The sequence below is a fragment of the Chionomys nivalis genome, chromosome 24 (assembly GCF_950005125.1).
Source record: "Chionomys nivalis chromosome 24, mChiNiv1.1, whole genome shotgun sequence".
In the NCBI taxonomy this organism is placed as follows: domain Eukaryota; kingdom Metazoa; phylum Chordata; class Mammalia; order Rodentia; family Cricetidae; genus Chionomys; species Chionomys nivalis.
Window position 1 is genome coordinate 8,357,974 of NC_080109.1, and position 16,060 is coordinate 8,374,033.

General features: G+C 38.5%; 1 protein-coding gene across 2 annotated transcripts in view; it reads right to left on the bottom strand.

Annotated features, from left to right (window-relative positions):
* Window positions 1–217: 217 nt before the first annotated feature.
* Serpini1 (serpin family I member 1) overlaps window positions 218–16,060 on the bottom strand; it is an 80,398-nt gene continuing 64,555 nt past the window's right edge. For both annotated transcript variants that reach the window (XM_057757348.1, XM_057757347.1), the window contains exons 6-9: window positions 14,556–14,653; window positions 4,307–4,393; window positions 2,464–2,553; window positions 218–2,231 (exon numbers count right to left, since the gene is read on the bottom strand). In XM_057757348.1, the coding sequence (XP_057613331.1) occupies window positions 2,155–2,231; window positions 2,464–2,553; window positions 4,307–4,393; window positions 14,556–14,653 (352 nt within the window). In that variant the 3' untranslated portion in view covers window positions 218–2,154. The remainder of the gene's footprint in view (window positions 2,232–2,463; window positions 2,554–4,306; window positions 4,394–14,555; window positions 14,654–16,060) is intronic.

Here is a 16,060-nt window from a genome sequence, read left to right on the forward strand (position 1 = left end):
CTGTGCTCTGGTAAACACACACACACACACACAGGCTAAATTAATAAAAAGAAAAGCTTGGTATTATAAAGTATTATCTATAAGCTTTCCCTCAGCGTGGGAACATCCATTTTTAATTAAATAACACCTAACTTATATTGAAATATTTTAAGATAACTATGCCAAGTAGTAGAACTTAATCATATATCTGTTAATAAAAATATCATTTGAGACTTCGTCGAATCACATGATTGCATAATGATTTTTATTCTTCCTTACAGGCAATACATTCAGTTAATTGATGAACATACAGGTATAGCCATGTGTGCAACATTCACAAGAAGAATACAGTGATAAATACTGTCTTAGTGCAGAATGTGAACACTGAATCAGCATCAGCCATCCTAGCTAAATAAATTACAAATGAAAACAAGAGCTCTATTCTACAATAACATGAAGATTTATGAATAAACAGCTAGTCTTCTGAAAATATAAACTGTAAAAGATTCAGTGTTAAGTACTCTGTCCTGGATATTCATAAATTCTTCCATGGGTATGGCCTATAAATGTCTTCATATTTTTAAAAACTACTTCAAGTGTTGTAATATACAGAAGAATTTTACATTTATCTATAGTGTGTACTAGAAAAAAAAAACCTTTAAAGTTATACCAGTTCTTGACAAGGGCATTGTATTATTAATGCAGATTACATTCCTGTCCCCACCCTGATTCCCTCAAAGTTCAGTCAGTGAAAATGAGAGTTTTTCCACTTCTTTGTATGAATAGCAAGTATGTGAATGCTTATATTAAGTAGAATTTTGCTACCCAAGTGACAAACAGCAAAGCCCATGGTCAAACACCTGTGGCATCAATTGGAAGCTTGTTAGAAAGGTATGGCCCCACCTTAATGGTCATCTTAGCACCTTCATCCAGCAACGGATGGAAGAAGATGCAGAGATCCACAACTAAGCACTAGGCTGAGCCCAGTCAAAGAAAAGGAGGAGGGATTATGTGTAGACTCCCCATGGGAAGTCTTACCCTTTCTGAGGAGTGGATGGATGGTTGCGTTGGCGGGTAAGTGGGGAGAGTGAGAGAAGGGGGACAGAGGGGGGAAATGTAGTTACCATGCAAATGAAATAAAGACTTTTAAAGAAAAAATTTTAAAAACAGGAAGGTATGGTTTCCCACTCTGCCTTAGACATCCTGGATAAGAACCTGTATTTGTAATAAGTAACCAGGTTACAGCATCACACAAGTATGAGAAGCATTGATTCCATATGATCAATGATTTTTCTATAAAGTAAAAACATCTAGGTAGCTGGTACATCAAGGTACCACTTGATAACTTAGATATATTCTAGGAAATGTGTCACTGGGTGATTTCATCTTTGTGTAAACATAAAAAAAAATCACTTAAATGGTACAAGGCATTCCCTTCATGTGTGTGTGGGGGGAGGCACTCTTGATGCCATCAAGAGTAGGTAATAAGATGTTTGACTGAGCTTGTGACGAGAGTCATGTCGTCTATAGAGTCACAGAAAACTTTAAAAAACAAATATAGCAGGTATACTATAATGACTTTAAAAGCATAAACTACAGTATACACACAAATCAGTAACACCTCTAGGCTTTACATCCAACTTTTTTCCCAAAAGTTTTGTCATGGAGCCTTACAGTAAATGACAGTTCCAATGCTTGTGGCTTACTTGCCTCCACTTCACATTATTGCTTATTAAATACATAAATTCGCTAAATTTGTTCACTTTGGTGTTGATTCTCCATGATCATGAAGGAACACAGAGACAGCAGTTTCTACATTTTGCATTGTAGAGTTGTCTTACTACAACTCCTAAAGAAACAGCAGAGTTTCCAAATCTCAGCCATAGTGGTGTGAAGACTACAACTACCTCCAAAATGAAAAGATTGTTCACAAGTTCAGTAGAAACTTTTATTTCAAACAACATCACAACAGACACAGTGACGCAACAGGACCATAATCTCTAATGCTGATAAGGTTTCTTGACAAGGCTGACTTACAGGGCACATGTATTACTTCTATCCAGAGCTATTTTAAGTATTACCTTAAATAACACCATAAAACAAAGATCCTAAATATATACCAACTGCAAACTAATGTGCTTTACTACAGCTTTCTTTTGATTCCAACATCATCATTTAAAGTTCCTCAAAATCATGTCCACTTGTGTTCATGGTTTCAGGGTGCATGACTCGTCCCATGAATAAGATGGTACCTGCATTGGAAATGAATGGAAGATGAGAGTGAACAAAACATCAGGATACATGCTTCCTGCCGGCTTACAACTAGCGATGCTTGAAAAGTAAAAAAATATATATATATATATACATTATTTTGATTTTTAAAATCATAAGAACATTGGAATCAATCTTATATATATATATATCATTTAAAACAGAAAGCCTCTTTGTGTCTTATGAAATAACATATTCACAGAACGCACTCACCAGCTTTCCTGTTCCTGATGAGAAATAAAAACGGATGGTCGACAATAACCTGCGGGTACAGCACAGCCATCCTGCTAATCGCAATCATTCCTATGGTACAGAGAGAACGTCATTACATGTCTAGGGATGTGCGGAGACTCAGGACTCACGAGAACTTTTCAAAACAATCTATGTCTATTCATTTAATGAAAAGGTAATAATCTACAGAAAACGGGGTTGAAAACAGAAGTGTTTTAAAGGTGTTAGTATTTATAGTTGATATTTTAAAGAAAACAAACAACCACAACACATACACAAGTTATTTCTTCATTCTAAATCATCAAAAAATATTAGGCTGAGTCACTCGGCCTGTTATAATAATGTTTTCCTTAGTCTAAGGCAAATATTTGTGTTTTAAATCAGTTAAGAGAAGGGCTAAAAGGAAGAAAGAATTGTCAAAGTGAAAGGAGTTTTTCATACTTTCAAGTTCTTTCTGATACTTCGCAGTTCTGTTGGGCTCCAGAATGACCAGGGTGGAATGAAGCGAAAACCCAGCACTGAGCAGAGTGTTCAGTTCCCAGAGTTCTTATTCGCTACAGCCTGCTTAGCTATCTGGAGATTTTAATCAGCTTTGATAACCTAAGACTATTTCCTTTCTCTCCTGAAAGTCCTGTTATCACTGATGAGGTCCGAAGCAATACATATCAGTAAGGTAATATATTACCAGGTAGCAGAAAGTTTATTAAATTTGATTTTATCTGCTCAACATGCAATGGAAGCAAACCTAAGGTAGCAAGAGGATGCAGGAAATGCAATGGTAAAGTCATTCTTGGTTATCTAGGGTAATCACAACCCTCAAAATGATCCAGTGTGGGACTGGGGAGAAGGTTCAGTCAGCAACGTTTTTGCCCCACAACCATGAAGACCTGAGCTCAGATCCTTTCTATCTGTGTGAAAACTCAGGTGTAGCAGACTGGGCTACACTTTAATTACAGTGCTGAGGGAGCAGATGGCTCTCTGAGGCTTGTTGGTCAGTCTAACCAAATTGGGAAGCTCCAGATTCAGGGACAAAAATTCTCAAGAAAATAAGATAGAGAATTACTGAGAGAGACACCTGGTGGATACCCCTGCTTTCCAAACACCCCATACAACCACACATGCTTACATGGGTGCACACATGATGTTCATCATACACAAAGATGATGAAGGACCATTAGCTGTTACAATCTGGAAATGGAATATATGCTCCTTTAAAAAATTGCTTATTTGCTGGGCGGTGGTGGTGCACGCCTTTAATCCCAGCACTTGGGAGGCAGAGGCAGGCAGATCTCTGGGAGTTCGAGGCCAGCCTGGTCTAAAAGAGCTAGTTCCAGGACAGGCACCAAAGCTACAGAGAAACCCTGTCTTGAAAAATCAAAAAAAAAATTGCTTATTTAAAATTAGTCTTAATGACTATTATTATTTAAAAGTACTTAAAAACATTTTTATGTCTACCAACTCTTGCTTGTCAAAGCCAACTTTCCATGGGCAAAAATTAATATCTAACTTCCAGTAGTAATCAGGAAGTAAAAATGTTTGAATATACAGTAGGCAACTCCTGAAAATATTTATGGAAACAGCACGGCAGGGGGTCATCTCCTTAGAGCTGCCAGCATGTGATGCCTCGCTGGGAAGCTAGGCATGGACCTATGACACACTTCACATTCTGTTGAAAATGTTCTGACTGCTTCAGCTTTTGCTTGACTTCTCACTTGGAATAGAGTGAGGTCTTGGGTACGGTTTCAAAAAGGGATCTCCATTCCCACTCAGGACTGTTTAAAAAACAGAAATTCGGAAGAAGAGTTCAGAAAATGACAGTGTGTACCGGAGGCTGCAGCTGCTTCTGACCCTTCTTCGTTAACCTCGATGAAGGACTTGTGAACAACTTTGGAGAGAAACAGCTCTTTCCTGTCTGAAAGGAAGAAATGAGATCATTAGCCCCAGACACAGCGACACATTTGACCCCTTGGGAAAGTGAGTTTGAGAGCACTGAGAAACCAAGAGACTGATTAAAGAAAATATATTGCCAGATTTTACTTAAGGCATGAGAGAACCAGTGACTGTATGGTTTCAAATGCATTTTGTAATCACTTGTTAATTCACCCCTATCTCTTCTTCAGTAATTTCCCACTGTGTATTTCTTTCTTCCCATTGCTTAGTTCTTATATTGCTCAGAGGTAGGGGAGCAAAAAATTTGTTTTCGATAGTGACCTCAAATGATTTCATCATTCAAGTTAAAAAAACATTACCCATTGTACTCTAATTTGAAATAAAAAGTATATAATGAAAAATGAAGATCCAGAAATTAAAAAAAAAAAAACTCTTTCCTTAAACCTAATCAATATTGTTTAATAATATAGATGGCATTGGCATGGTAAAATAAAATTGACTTCTTGCCTGGAGAAATGTAAGAAAACAAACTATATAAAATGGCATTCTAGTCTGGTTTAGTGGCTGATCTGAGTGCTTGCAAATACATCACTCTAAGATTATATTAAAAATACATTTCTAGTAAAAGGAAGAACATTTTCTGCACTGAATTGCCTTTCAGTTTACTTCGAAATTAATGCAATTTGGGGCAGATTTATGATCCCTAAATATTCATTTGCTCAGGTCCTAACCCCCAGGACTTCGGTAGGTGACTGTATTGAGAACCAGGGTCTTAAAATGAAGTCACTGTAGAGGATTCTGATCAAACATGACTGGTCTCCACTCAAGAGGAATTTGAACTGAAATGGCTACAGAGAAAAGCAGAGATGAAGTATTTAGCTTCCTGTGTCGATTTGGTCAAGCTTTGCTACTTAAACCCTTAAACAAACATTCTGGATGTTTCTGTGAGCATGTTCTTGGATGAGATTAACTTAAACCAGTGGGTTATGAATAAGCAGATTGCTTTCCCAGGGTGGGTGGGCCTCGTCCAATCAGTTGAAAAAGCTGTATTAGAAGAAAGACATTCCTTTTGGCAAGGAAGAATTCAGTCAGCAGATTTCTTTGGACTCAGCTATGACTCTTTCTTGAGTGTCTGCTTTGTAGATTTTTCATTTCCAGAGCCTTCACAGTATGTAAGCCAATTCCTAAAAATAAATCTATCTATCTATCATCATTCTTAGATCCATCCTTATGTATGCATTAAACACCTGGAAATAGGTAAAAACATGTCCCCTTTTTATGTGGCCTCTGTCGAAGGGTGGGAGGGATGGGGAAAGGCAAATCATGGACAGCACCTTATAGTTAAGTAGGAGTAAGAACTTATGGCTGTTGTTAACTACAGTGCTAACATGCTGTGTATTTCTTTTTATTGATTTTTATTGAGCTCCACATTTTCTCTGCTCCCCTCCCTGCCTCTCGCTTTCCCCTCCAGACCTCCCCCAAGGTCCCCATGCTCCCAATTTACTCAAGAGATCTTGTCTTTTTGGGGAAGTAGAAAAAGACATGCTGTGTATTTCAAAAGACTATACTAAAACATTTCTAAATTTTTACTGTAAGTGAATAAATATTTAAAGAGATATATGTATGTAGCCTGATTTAAATTAGTCAAGGGCCGCCCGTACGGCCCAGAGGCTAGAGTGATTTCCACTGTAAGCCTTGTGTTTACCTTCTGGAACTCACAGAAAGATGAAAGAAGAAAAGCAGCCCCACAAATTTGCTCCATCATGGCACAGGCAACCACACACATATGAGCACAAATAACAAATAAAATTAGTTTTAAAATATGTTAGGGTTGGCACGGTGACTCTGTTGGTAAAGATGCTTGTTTCCCAAGCCAAACAACCTAAAGTCAATCCCCTGGATGCACATAGTGGACGGAGAGAATTGACTCATAGATTGTTCTCTGACTTTCTCATATGTGCTGTGACATGTGCATGGCCCTCCGTCCAAATAAATAAGTGAGTGTAGTTTACATTTTAAAGTAATATACAACATATATGTGCACTTGAAATATTGCATGGTACACTATTAAAATGCAATTTTTCTATTATTTATGACAGCTGAAAAGAAAATTTCAAATTAAACCCATTGACACACACAAAGAAATGTTTACTAAGTGGCAGTGGCTATTACCGTATGTCAGAGCAAGGTGATGGAGAGGTTGTACTGCCTACACTTCCTTAGGATGAACCCATGTGGATGCAAACCAACTTATACCAGGACTCTGCTGAATATTCCTTCTCCCCTCTATCCCAAAGCCTGTTGCCCCACCTTCAGGGTATTTCATATGTGTGTAAGTTCTAGCACCTCCACGGGGCAACCTCTCCCCCATTCATTCCACATTCTCTATCCTGCATGCAGTTATTCTTGTGATTTGAGTCAAAAACGCTCCTTCTTCCCTTGATCCTCCCTCGGCCTTTGTACTCCTAAGGCTCAGCTTCCACCTATGGAGACTTCTCTGGCTTTTCTCTTCCTGTATCTTTAAATTAGATCTGACCACTCTTTTTCCCATGGACCCAAAAGTTGATTCTATGAAGCCTTTCTAAATGTATTACACCTGCGTTAAATCTTTCTCCTCCTGGACGCTCACGTTCCTTAAGGCAATGGCTGTGCCATTCATTCGTTTATCTGCGTACTCCTAGCTGCTGGCATAGAGCTGGGTCTGAAATATGAACCCCTGTAATGAGGGAATACTCTACTCATGTGTTATTTTCCAGTATTAACCCAACACACCATGCTTCACAAGATTTGGTGATTGTTTAATGAAAGATCTTAGCTCTTTCCTAATGTGCGATTGTGGGTGGGCCAACTTAGTGTAACAATGCATGGGCACCATGACCATGGTTCTACTCACAATTATGCCTATAAGGTTTATTTTTATAATAAAATACAGGATAATATTAAGCAATTATTCCAAGAAAAGAGCAATAAGAGGGAAAGAATATAAAAGTCACATGCATTAAAAGATTTAAAAATTGGATCAAGTTTTAAAATAATGGTAATAGTATTTTGCTGGGCCAGTGTTACTGGCTATATTTTAAAGACAACAAAGGAAAAATTGACTCTGCTGTTTATATATCGACAATGTGACTAATTGCCACCCAATGGTTAATTCAGGGTCTGCAGATGTAAAAAGAACACAGACACTTGATCTGCACAAAAGAAAGATATATAATTATAGATGTACATGTAGGAAGAATTGTGCTATGTTTTTCCCTTGGGATAAACTTGAAACAAATGCATTAAAATAAAATAGAACTGAGAGTGGCTTAAGCAAGCATGTGTCAGTGGCAACAAACATTTAAAAATAGATCAAGTCTTGTGGGGACACAAGCAAGTTCATGCTCATGACTCTTTACACTTGGACTTGAACTTTATCCTGTGCTATTGTATGTTAATCAGAAGCCCTCTGTTCTGTGTTCATGTGACTGCATATGTTTATATGTCTGAACATGTGTGAACATGGATGCTAGGGGTCACCCTTTGTTATCCTCCCCCACCAACCATAAGCCTTGTTTTATGAGGCAAGGTCTTTCAGTGGCCAGGAGCTCACTAATTAGCCCAGTCTGGCTGGCCAGAGAGTCCCAGGGATCTGCCTGTACCCCGACTGCCTCAACACTGCCAACCTGGCTTTTTAATGTGCCTTCTAGGGATTGAACTTGGTGCTTACATGTCAAGACATGTGACTCCTTTGTCTACAAATGTTGCTTGCCTGTCTTTCTTCCTTCCTTCCTCCCTCTCTCCCTCCTTCCCTTTCTCCTTCCCTCCCTTCCTTCTTTCCTTTCTTTCTTTTCAAATGTATTTTTTTTGTTTGTTTTCTTGCTTGTTTTTGTGTTTTGTTTGTCCTTCTCTTCTGGCCACTGCAGGCTCTTCAGTGGTTGGCTCTACTTTCCTCCAGGCAGCCAGGACCCAGACTTTGAAAATGGCTAAGATGGAAACAAGTCAATAAACCCTAGGCTATCCAGAAAGGAGCCAGGCAGAAAACCAAACTCTTGTGAAGCAAGCAAGGCAAAGTACTAAAGCATTCATTCAATAGCTGAGCAAATATTTATTGAGCGAGTGTTCCATTTGACTTACTGTGCAGTGCAAAAAGGCTCTGAGCATCCGACAAACACATGGAGCTGGCAGGGTGGTCATCAGGCCAGTGTTGGCCTCCGTTTCCTTTGGGACACTGCTTCTGAATGCAGCCAATTTAAATAGACTTCTGCATCACCAAGGGCAGGCTTAAAATGAAGAGAGTATCATAGCAAAGCCCTACACACCAATGGGCCTCTGTGTGGTCCTATTTTTAGCTTCAACCCCACCCGTAAAACTTAGGAAGAATTTTCCAGAGCCTGACTTCTTTCAGATTAGAACAGTGTTTGTTTCCAGGTATATTTTGTTCCAGAAGCAGAAATTATTCACTTATTGATTTGTGCATTCATGCACTTAGTATCTACAGTAAACACTAGGCATACTATGGATGCTCAACCATCCCTTCCATATAAAGGCACATGGGCATACAGAAAAGAGCAATGGTAAAGCAAATCCGTAAACAGCTAGGATTTTCAGATTTGGTTTATGTACATGGGAAAAGAAGATAAAGAGAGTACGTTGGTTAGTGATTGGACACCTTCTTGAGAACATCTACTTGGAAGAGTGTTATGTAAGGGAAGATGGGAAGGTAAATGGGGGCTGACACCAAGTAAATATGAAGGATTCAGCCTGGGCAAGACCTGAAGGAGCAGGTGAAACCAAGTGCAGAGACAAAGTCAAACTGAACATGTTTAGGGAAGGACCCAAAAAAGTCTCAGTGACTTGAGTATGGGAAGGAGAAAGGGCTGAGGACAGAGAGAAGCAGCCTCGCAGAAACCCAGGCAGCAGTCATTGCCATGCTCCCCGCACTTCTCACCATCTTCCATCCCACACCAGCACCATGCTGAGTTCTGAAAAGGATGACTCTCACAAAGTTGCTGCTTTGAAACAGCTTGTAGCTCAGTGTATGAACAGACAGTCCAAGTTAAAGGTGAGGCATGGTAACAGACACGGGTTTGAAACACTGACATGTTCTGGTTGCCTAGGAGGAGAGCAGGATGCCAGACAAAGGTGACACCTGGGATGGTTCTGGAAGAATAAGTAGAGGAGTGAAAGAGAAGGAGGCAAGGTCATTTGACGCAGGAATGCAATTACATCGTGGGAGAAATAGAAGGAATGACTTAAAGGGCTCAGGGGAGTGTAGACAGTGAGGAGGTTGGGGAGTAGCAACGTGTCTTGAGCTAAGAGCTTTAGCCTTGAGGTTAGAGAGCCTGGGCTTTGTCTAGAAACAATGGCATATGCTTGCTCTGAGCTTAGAACGGACCAGTGAAGAGATAATTTGGATGAGCAAATATCTAGCAGCAGGCAGATCAAGTTCTCTTTGGCAGCAGTCAGGCGAGAAAGTAGGAACAAAGGCAGAATTGTAGCAGTGAAAAAGGAACAAGCCCTCCGGCTTACAGTGTAAGCAGACAGAGCAACAGGGGGCAGGATACAGGAGCTGGGACAGCATCAATCTGCAGTGCTTGCATCTGACCTGAATACGCCTTTCACTATGTCTTTTTAAGTCCTTTATTTTATTGGCTTCTTTATTAAAGCTTGTACTTTATGCTGAAGGATTTAGTCGTCTCTTTTACTTGTCCCTTATACCTTCCAAGAAGATTACCTATTAATCCAAATGCCATTCATTTCCATTATAAAAATAGCCTTCCTGTATAAGAGAATCCTTGCTGCGGCTACCAGAGCATTTTCAATGAAGCCAGAGAAGGAAATGACTCTCAGTATCTCGTATTCCATGTTTTTTGTATAAGTCTTTACCGTGTTTTATGTTAATGGGATTTAGCATCAGGAGCGATGGCTATCATTGAGATGGAGAAGTCACCATAATAAATATTGAACACCCTACCTCATTTACGTCTGCATTCAAGGAGTACTAAGAAAGGAAGAGTGGTGGGCACCGAGGAAAGATGCATCAGAATCAATCTTTGGTCCATTTATATTCTGCCTGGGATAGTAGATGCATAAGTAACATAAATATGAAATAAGATGTGTGCTGTACAACAAAGAGGAACAAAAAAATGCCAGAGACTTAGTGAGCCATTGCTTCTAGTGATGCAGTCATGGCGGCTTGATGAAATGTGGGCTATCTGGAGGCGAGGCTCAGTTCAGGTGGAGGAGATTTCCCAGATGTGGGGAGTTGAGGAGATAGACAGAGCAAGTGATCAGAGTGACCAGAACACAGGCTAAGTAGGACTGAACTTGAGAGGGAGGAGCTCTCAGTTCCCTGGGGACCAGGGGATAATGACCTGCAAAGCAAAGGGCGCTGGGAGCCAGCGCGGCAATGTATCAGTGAGTATTAAAGTGATTAATCACGGCAGTGGAAGATACAGCAGATTAGATTGGAGAGAGATGGGAAAACATTTAGCCGAGTATTAGTAGCCTAGGGCAGCAGTGAGAAACAGCCCCACAAGAGTGGATTCAAAGGGATAAAAATGAAAGGGCTTCTGCAAAAAGTCTTAGAGAAGGATTTCAAGGCACCTGGTTTCCCCTGGAGCAAAAGGAAGTGGTACAGGTAGCTTGTTTTCTTCTCCAAACATGATTTTAAAATCTACCACATTGTTACATCAATGAAGGGCAGTTCTTTGAATGCTTTCAAATTTACAAATTCATTCTCTTATAGTTTTTTAAACTAGTTTTCTAAAACTTTAAAGTAAAATGATTGGTGAAAAAGAAGCACATGTACAAGGTAGTATTCCAAATAGTACCGAGCTCTGTAAGAAATCAAAATTCTGGGCTCGTTAGATGACTCTCTGGATAAAGCACATGGCATACAAACATGATGACCTGACCTTCAATTCCCCAGGACCCGTGTGGAAAACCCAGGTGTGGCGCAGTACACCTGTCGTCCAAACTCTGAGAGGAAGAGACAGAGAGATCCCAGTGGCTCACTGGTAGCTAGGCCAGCTGAAATGGTTCCCAGCACTCACGTGCTTTTTTCCATAAATATCCAAAAACATCTCTACATATTCTCTTCTGTCCTTTGCAAGGGGTCTCATTTGACTTTAGGCTGACTTTCTTCCTTGTTTCCATAATGTTTTCTCTAATCCATGGTTTCCCATGCTCTAGTCACTGCTGACATTTAAGATCAGCTAGTTAGTCACTGTGGGAGCCTGTGCTGTGCATTGTAGATGTTCACAGGGTAACTGGCCTCTCACTGGAGACTAGAATCATTTCCCACTGCGATATACAAGAAGGTCTTGAGCTATTGCTGACTCTTCCCTGTGGTGGGGATGGAAAGGACACGTGACCTTCTTGCGAACCACTATTAGTTAGTGGTTCTTTCAGTCTTTATTATATTAAATTAGGCTGCTATGTCTTTCTTCCCATAAGCCCTCTATGCTTTGGGGCTGGAGATATGGCTGATTGTTTAGAAGCAATAGCGGCTCTAGCAAAGTATGCAGAATTGAATCCTAGCAGTCACAACGAACAACTTTCTACAGCTCTAGTTTCAGAAGGTCTGCCACCTTCTTCTGGCTTTGGTGGGCACAGCACACATGTGGTACAGAAATATACTTTCAGGCTAACTGCCCTTAGACAAAAAAATAAATAAATAAAATTTAAGATTTCTTAAATTTATAACATACTTTTCTCATACATTTGCTCCACTAGCAGCTGTTTTATGAAAATAATAGACACGGTACGAAATGTCATTCACATTATATATCATTAACACCCACATAAACCTTGCCAAAGTAGAAGGAATAACTAAGTGTATGGGAATACTTTTAGTGAGTCCGTGTGAGGGTCACTAATAATTACAGAATCTCTAATTATCAAGGTTTTGCGTTATTGGAAGAGGTGAACAATTAGTCAGCTAAAAAAGGATTTGAACCATGGAAGACAGAGCATATGGTGCTCAAATAAACAAGGCTGAGACACCACACTGATATCAGAAGAAGAAGCAAACAAATGAATGGTTCATAAATTAATGAAGGAGAGAGGGAAGAGCCAGGGGGAGTGGTAAAGAGGGGGGAGAAATAGGCGGATTAGTTGGGGCTGCTGGCATGCTAGAGCTACCACTGTTTAATCAAGCAACGAATTTAACAGTTGAAGGATTCTCACTGCAAATTATAAGCAGTTTGCTTCAGATTCATTCAAGCAATCCGAAGCCTAAACAAGGTGGTCTTAAGATGGCGAGTGCCAGCCTGGTAACTGCCTTCCCAAGAACTATAGATGCAAAATTGACCCAAAGAGCCCTATTCCCTGCCTTCCTAAACCTCTTTTAGTCTCTGGCAAACATTTCCTTTGCATCAACTCTTTCTAATAGGTTTGATCAAATAACTAGACCATTTGCCTACAGAAAACTAAAAACTCTCTGGAAGATTTTAGTCTTATTCCAAATCCTAAGCAATCTGATTCATAGCAAACATTATGATTTGCAGTTTTATGAACCTGACTATGTCTAAAATTGTAAGTCACCTGACCACAGGGATTGACTTGCCCTAGCAGAGCTAACCCCACAGGAACGAGTGGCAGCAGGTGTTATATTTGAGTAAAATATCTGCCTCGATGCTTAGCAGACAGTGAGGAATCATGGTAAAGAAAGTAGAATGTAATTATCCAGTGGGAACTCAGCCAGTAGAGTAAGATCAATGTTCTAAATTTATAAGGAAGACAGCATTAGAATTTTATGCTATGCTTCAGCTATGAATATATTTCTGACTCAGGTACAGAAATATCAGATGATTTTCCAAATCTCCACTAGTTGGGTTTTCCTGACTATGCCAATGAGGTGCTTACAGCTCTAAGAACTTGGACATGAGCCCTGAAGACATTTATAGAAGAAAACACATATCTCTTGCATAGACAGGGTCATCTATACAGTAGGCTCTTAGATAATATCTGTTGTTGCTTAGGGCATTAAACTCCCTGAATGAGGAGCAGAAGTTACAGTATCAAATATATCAGAAATATATCATTTTCAGCTCATTGCTAGAATCTGAGTAATGTTTAAAAACTGCCCTCATTATCCTCATTCTGGGAGGATAAGTGCTAGGATTTCTTGAACCCTTTGACTCTCTCTCTCCTTCTCTCTCTCTCTCTCTCTCTCTCTCTCTCTCTCTCTCTCCCCCCCCACTTCCATGTACTCCTTCCTTCCTCCTATTTCTTCCTCCCCAAAGGTAAATGTACACAAGAATATGCACACACACGTGTACACATGTGAGCAATTTCATAAGTGGGGAATATATTTCCAAAATTCAGCAAAGGCATAGAAGTTGTGATTTTACCCAGGTGACTGATTCAGGAGAGGAAAACTAAATCCTTTCTTTAACATAGGAACTGATGTGGAAGGTCCCACCACCATGTGCTCTAGTTCAAGTATATTGTCTATAAAGAGGTCTTACAAGTTTAGTTTCTTTTATTTTAATATATATTTGTCTTCTCATCCAAAACAGATTCTATTTTTTTATTGACCAAAACAATAGAAAATCATGATTATAAAAGATTATTCATTAGACTTAAGCTTAAATGATAAATACCTTATGGTAATCTCTTAAAACTATATCCAAAATTATTTAAAGATCATAAATGCTTTAATGTTACTCACATTTTAGGCTTCCTCTTCCAATAATTCAACTTGTTATTTTTAATTTTCTGTATGCTTTAAAGTTACTTTTAAAGGGCATTATTTTTACTGAAGACTTAGGAAAGGTTTTACAATATCTCACTAGGTAATTTTATTCTGTTTAAGATAACCTTTGACTTGTTTCTTACAGCAGAAGGAATTCATTCATCTTTTCTATATGACTAATTCTGGTGAGACATATTTAAATATTCACTTAATATATTCATTGGTTGTCTATTTCGCAAGGAATTGTATCAAGCATTATAGAAAATGTGAAGGCGTACAAAAATGTGTTCAGGAAAGAATGTACTAAGAAGGCCCACATCTGGCAAGATGAAACGCTATGGCTACATCTATAGTTTAGTTTGTGTACGTGAACTTATCTTTTGTTTCATTTATTTGGTAAGTGATGACTACATATAAGAAATCAATGAGACATGATGGACATAGAATCACTATTTTGAAGAGCTTTTTATGATTAATATTTTAATTGATAATTATTTCTTACCTGACATGGCAGTCAAATTTGCATCTTTGATGAAAATTTCAGTGACTCCAAGAGCTTTAAAGATATCTTTTAAATCAATTCCCTGTTCCACTGTGAACCTGGAGAACACACAGGAAGAATGTATCAACTTCTTTCCTGGAACAAGGATATAATGCTCAGTACGTTGATGACAAAAGTGCTTTTTATAGTGAGTAAATTATGCCAAAACTGACTGCTGATGGAAAGAAGTGTGTGACTGTGTCACAACTGGAGAAGACTAATTTTTCCTTTCCAATTACAGATAGCTTCTTGGTTAGGTGTGGGAACCTATGTCTATTATATCAACTCTGGGACCCCATTTGGCTTGAACTTGTGTATGTCATTGTCAACAAAAAAGGAATTTTAACTTGATGGCATTTCTGTAGACTTTTTGTCTTATATTTACTGCTTTGTTTGGAAGTAGGTTTGTTTTGTCTTATTGGTTTTTAGCTTCTATATTTTGATTTCTGTGCTTTCTGTGTTTATGGGGGGTAAGTGTAATTGTGTAAATATTATGAGAGAGGAGAGATATTCTTCCTTTTAGGTTTGATTTTTAGAGAGAATCTGTATGGAGTTGTGTGGATAGAAGAATGAGGAGAATCTAAGAAGAATTCATGGAGGGGAAAGCATAATCAGAAGATTCTGCATAAAAAAGTTTTTTTTCCAATAAAAAAGAGGATGGATCAAGGTGAATGAACCAACACAACAGGATTTAAATCCATTAGCAGCAAAGCATTTTCTATGGGCACACAAACACAATGCATGAGAGTTAAATGGAACTTTGAGGTTAGGTGTTATTAAATATTATGTGAATCATGTTAATGGTGACCAGTGAGATGGCTCAGTGGATAAAGGCACTTTTCACCAAGCCTGATAACTTTAATCTGATCCCTAGAACCAACACAGTAGAAGGAAAAAGTGAACCCAGCAAGTTGTCCTCTGATCTTCACACATTTGTACACACACACACACACAAATAATAACATATAGAAACATTTTTAAAAATCCATAAATGAATAATTTTCAAAATATTGTGGTAGATTAAATACTATTCATGATTTTTCAAGCTGAAAATGATTAACTGTAAATTTACTTTCAAATTTACTCAGGGTCTTCCTTCCTTCCTTTCTTTTTTTCTCTCTTCTTATTTTTTTGTTTTATTTATTTATTTATTTATTTAGTATCTGGTCAACTGATACTTCCTCTCAATCTCCCATCCAAAATGGACAGTGATAACCAAGTGGCAAATTTGACTTTACAATTAATACAATACACATTGTAACTTCATAAAACCTCTTATATTAAAAATAAATCATCACTGTGGTTATATTAAACTCTGGCACATAAACAAACATGCTTTCATGAGATCATCACAAAAAATTACTTATCAATGAAAATGAGATAATTATACCTTCAATACTATGAGCATTTATAATTACAGGGTGTGTTGGAAAACAATCATGACTTTACTTTTAAAATTTTTGAAT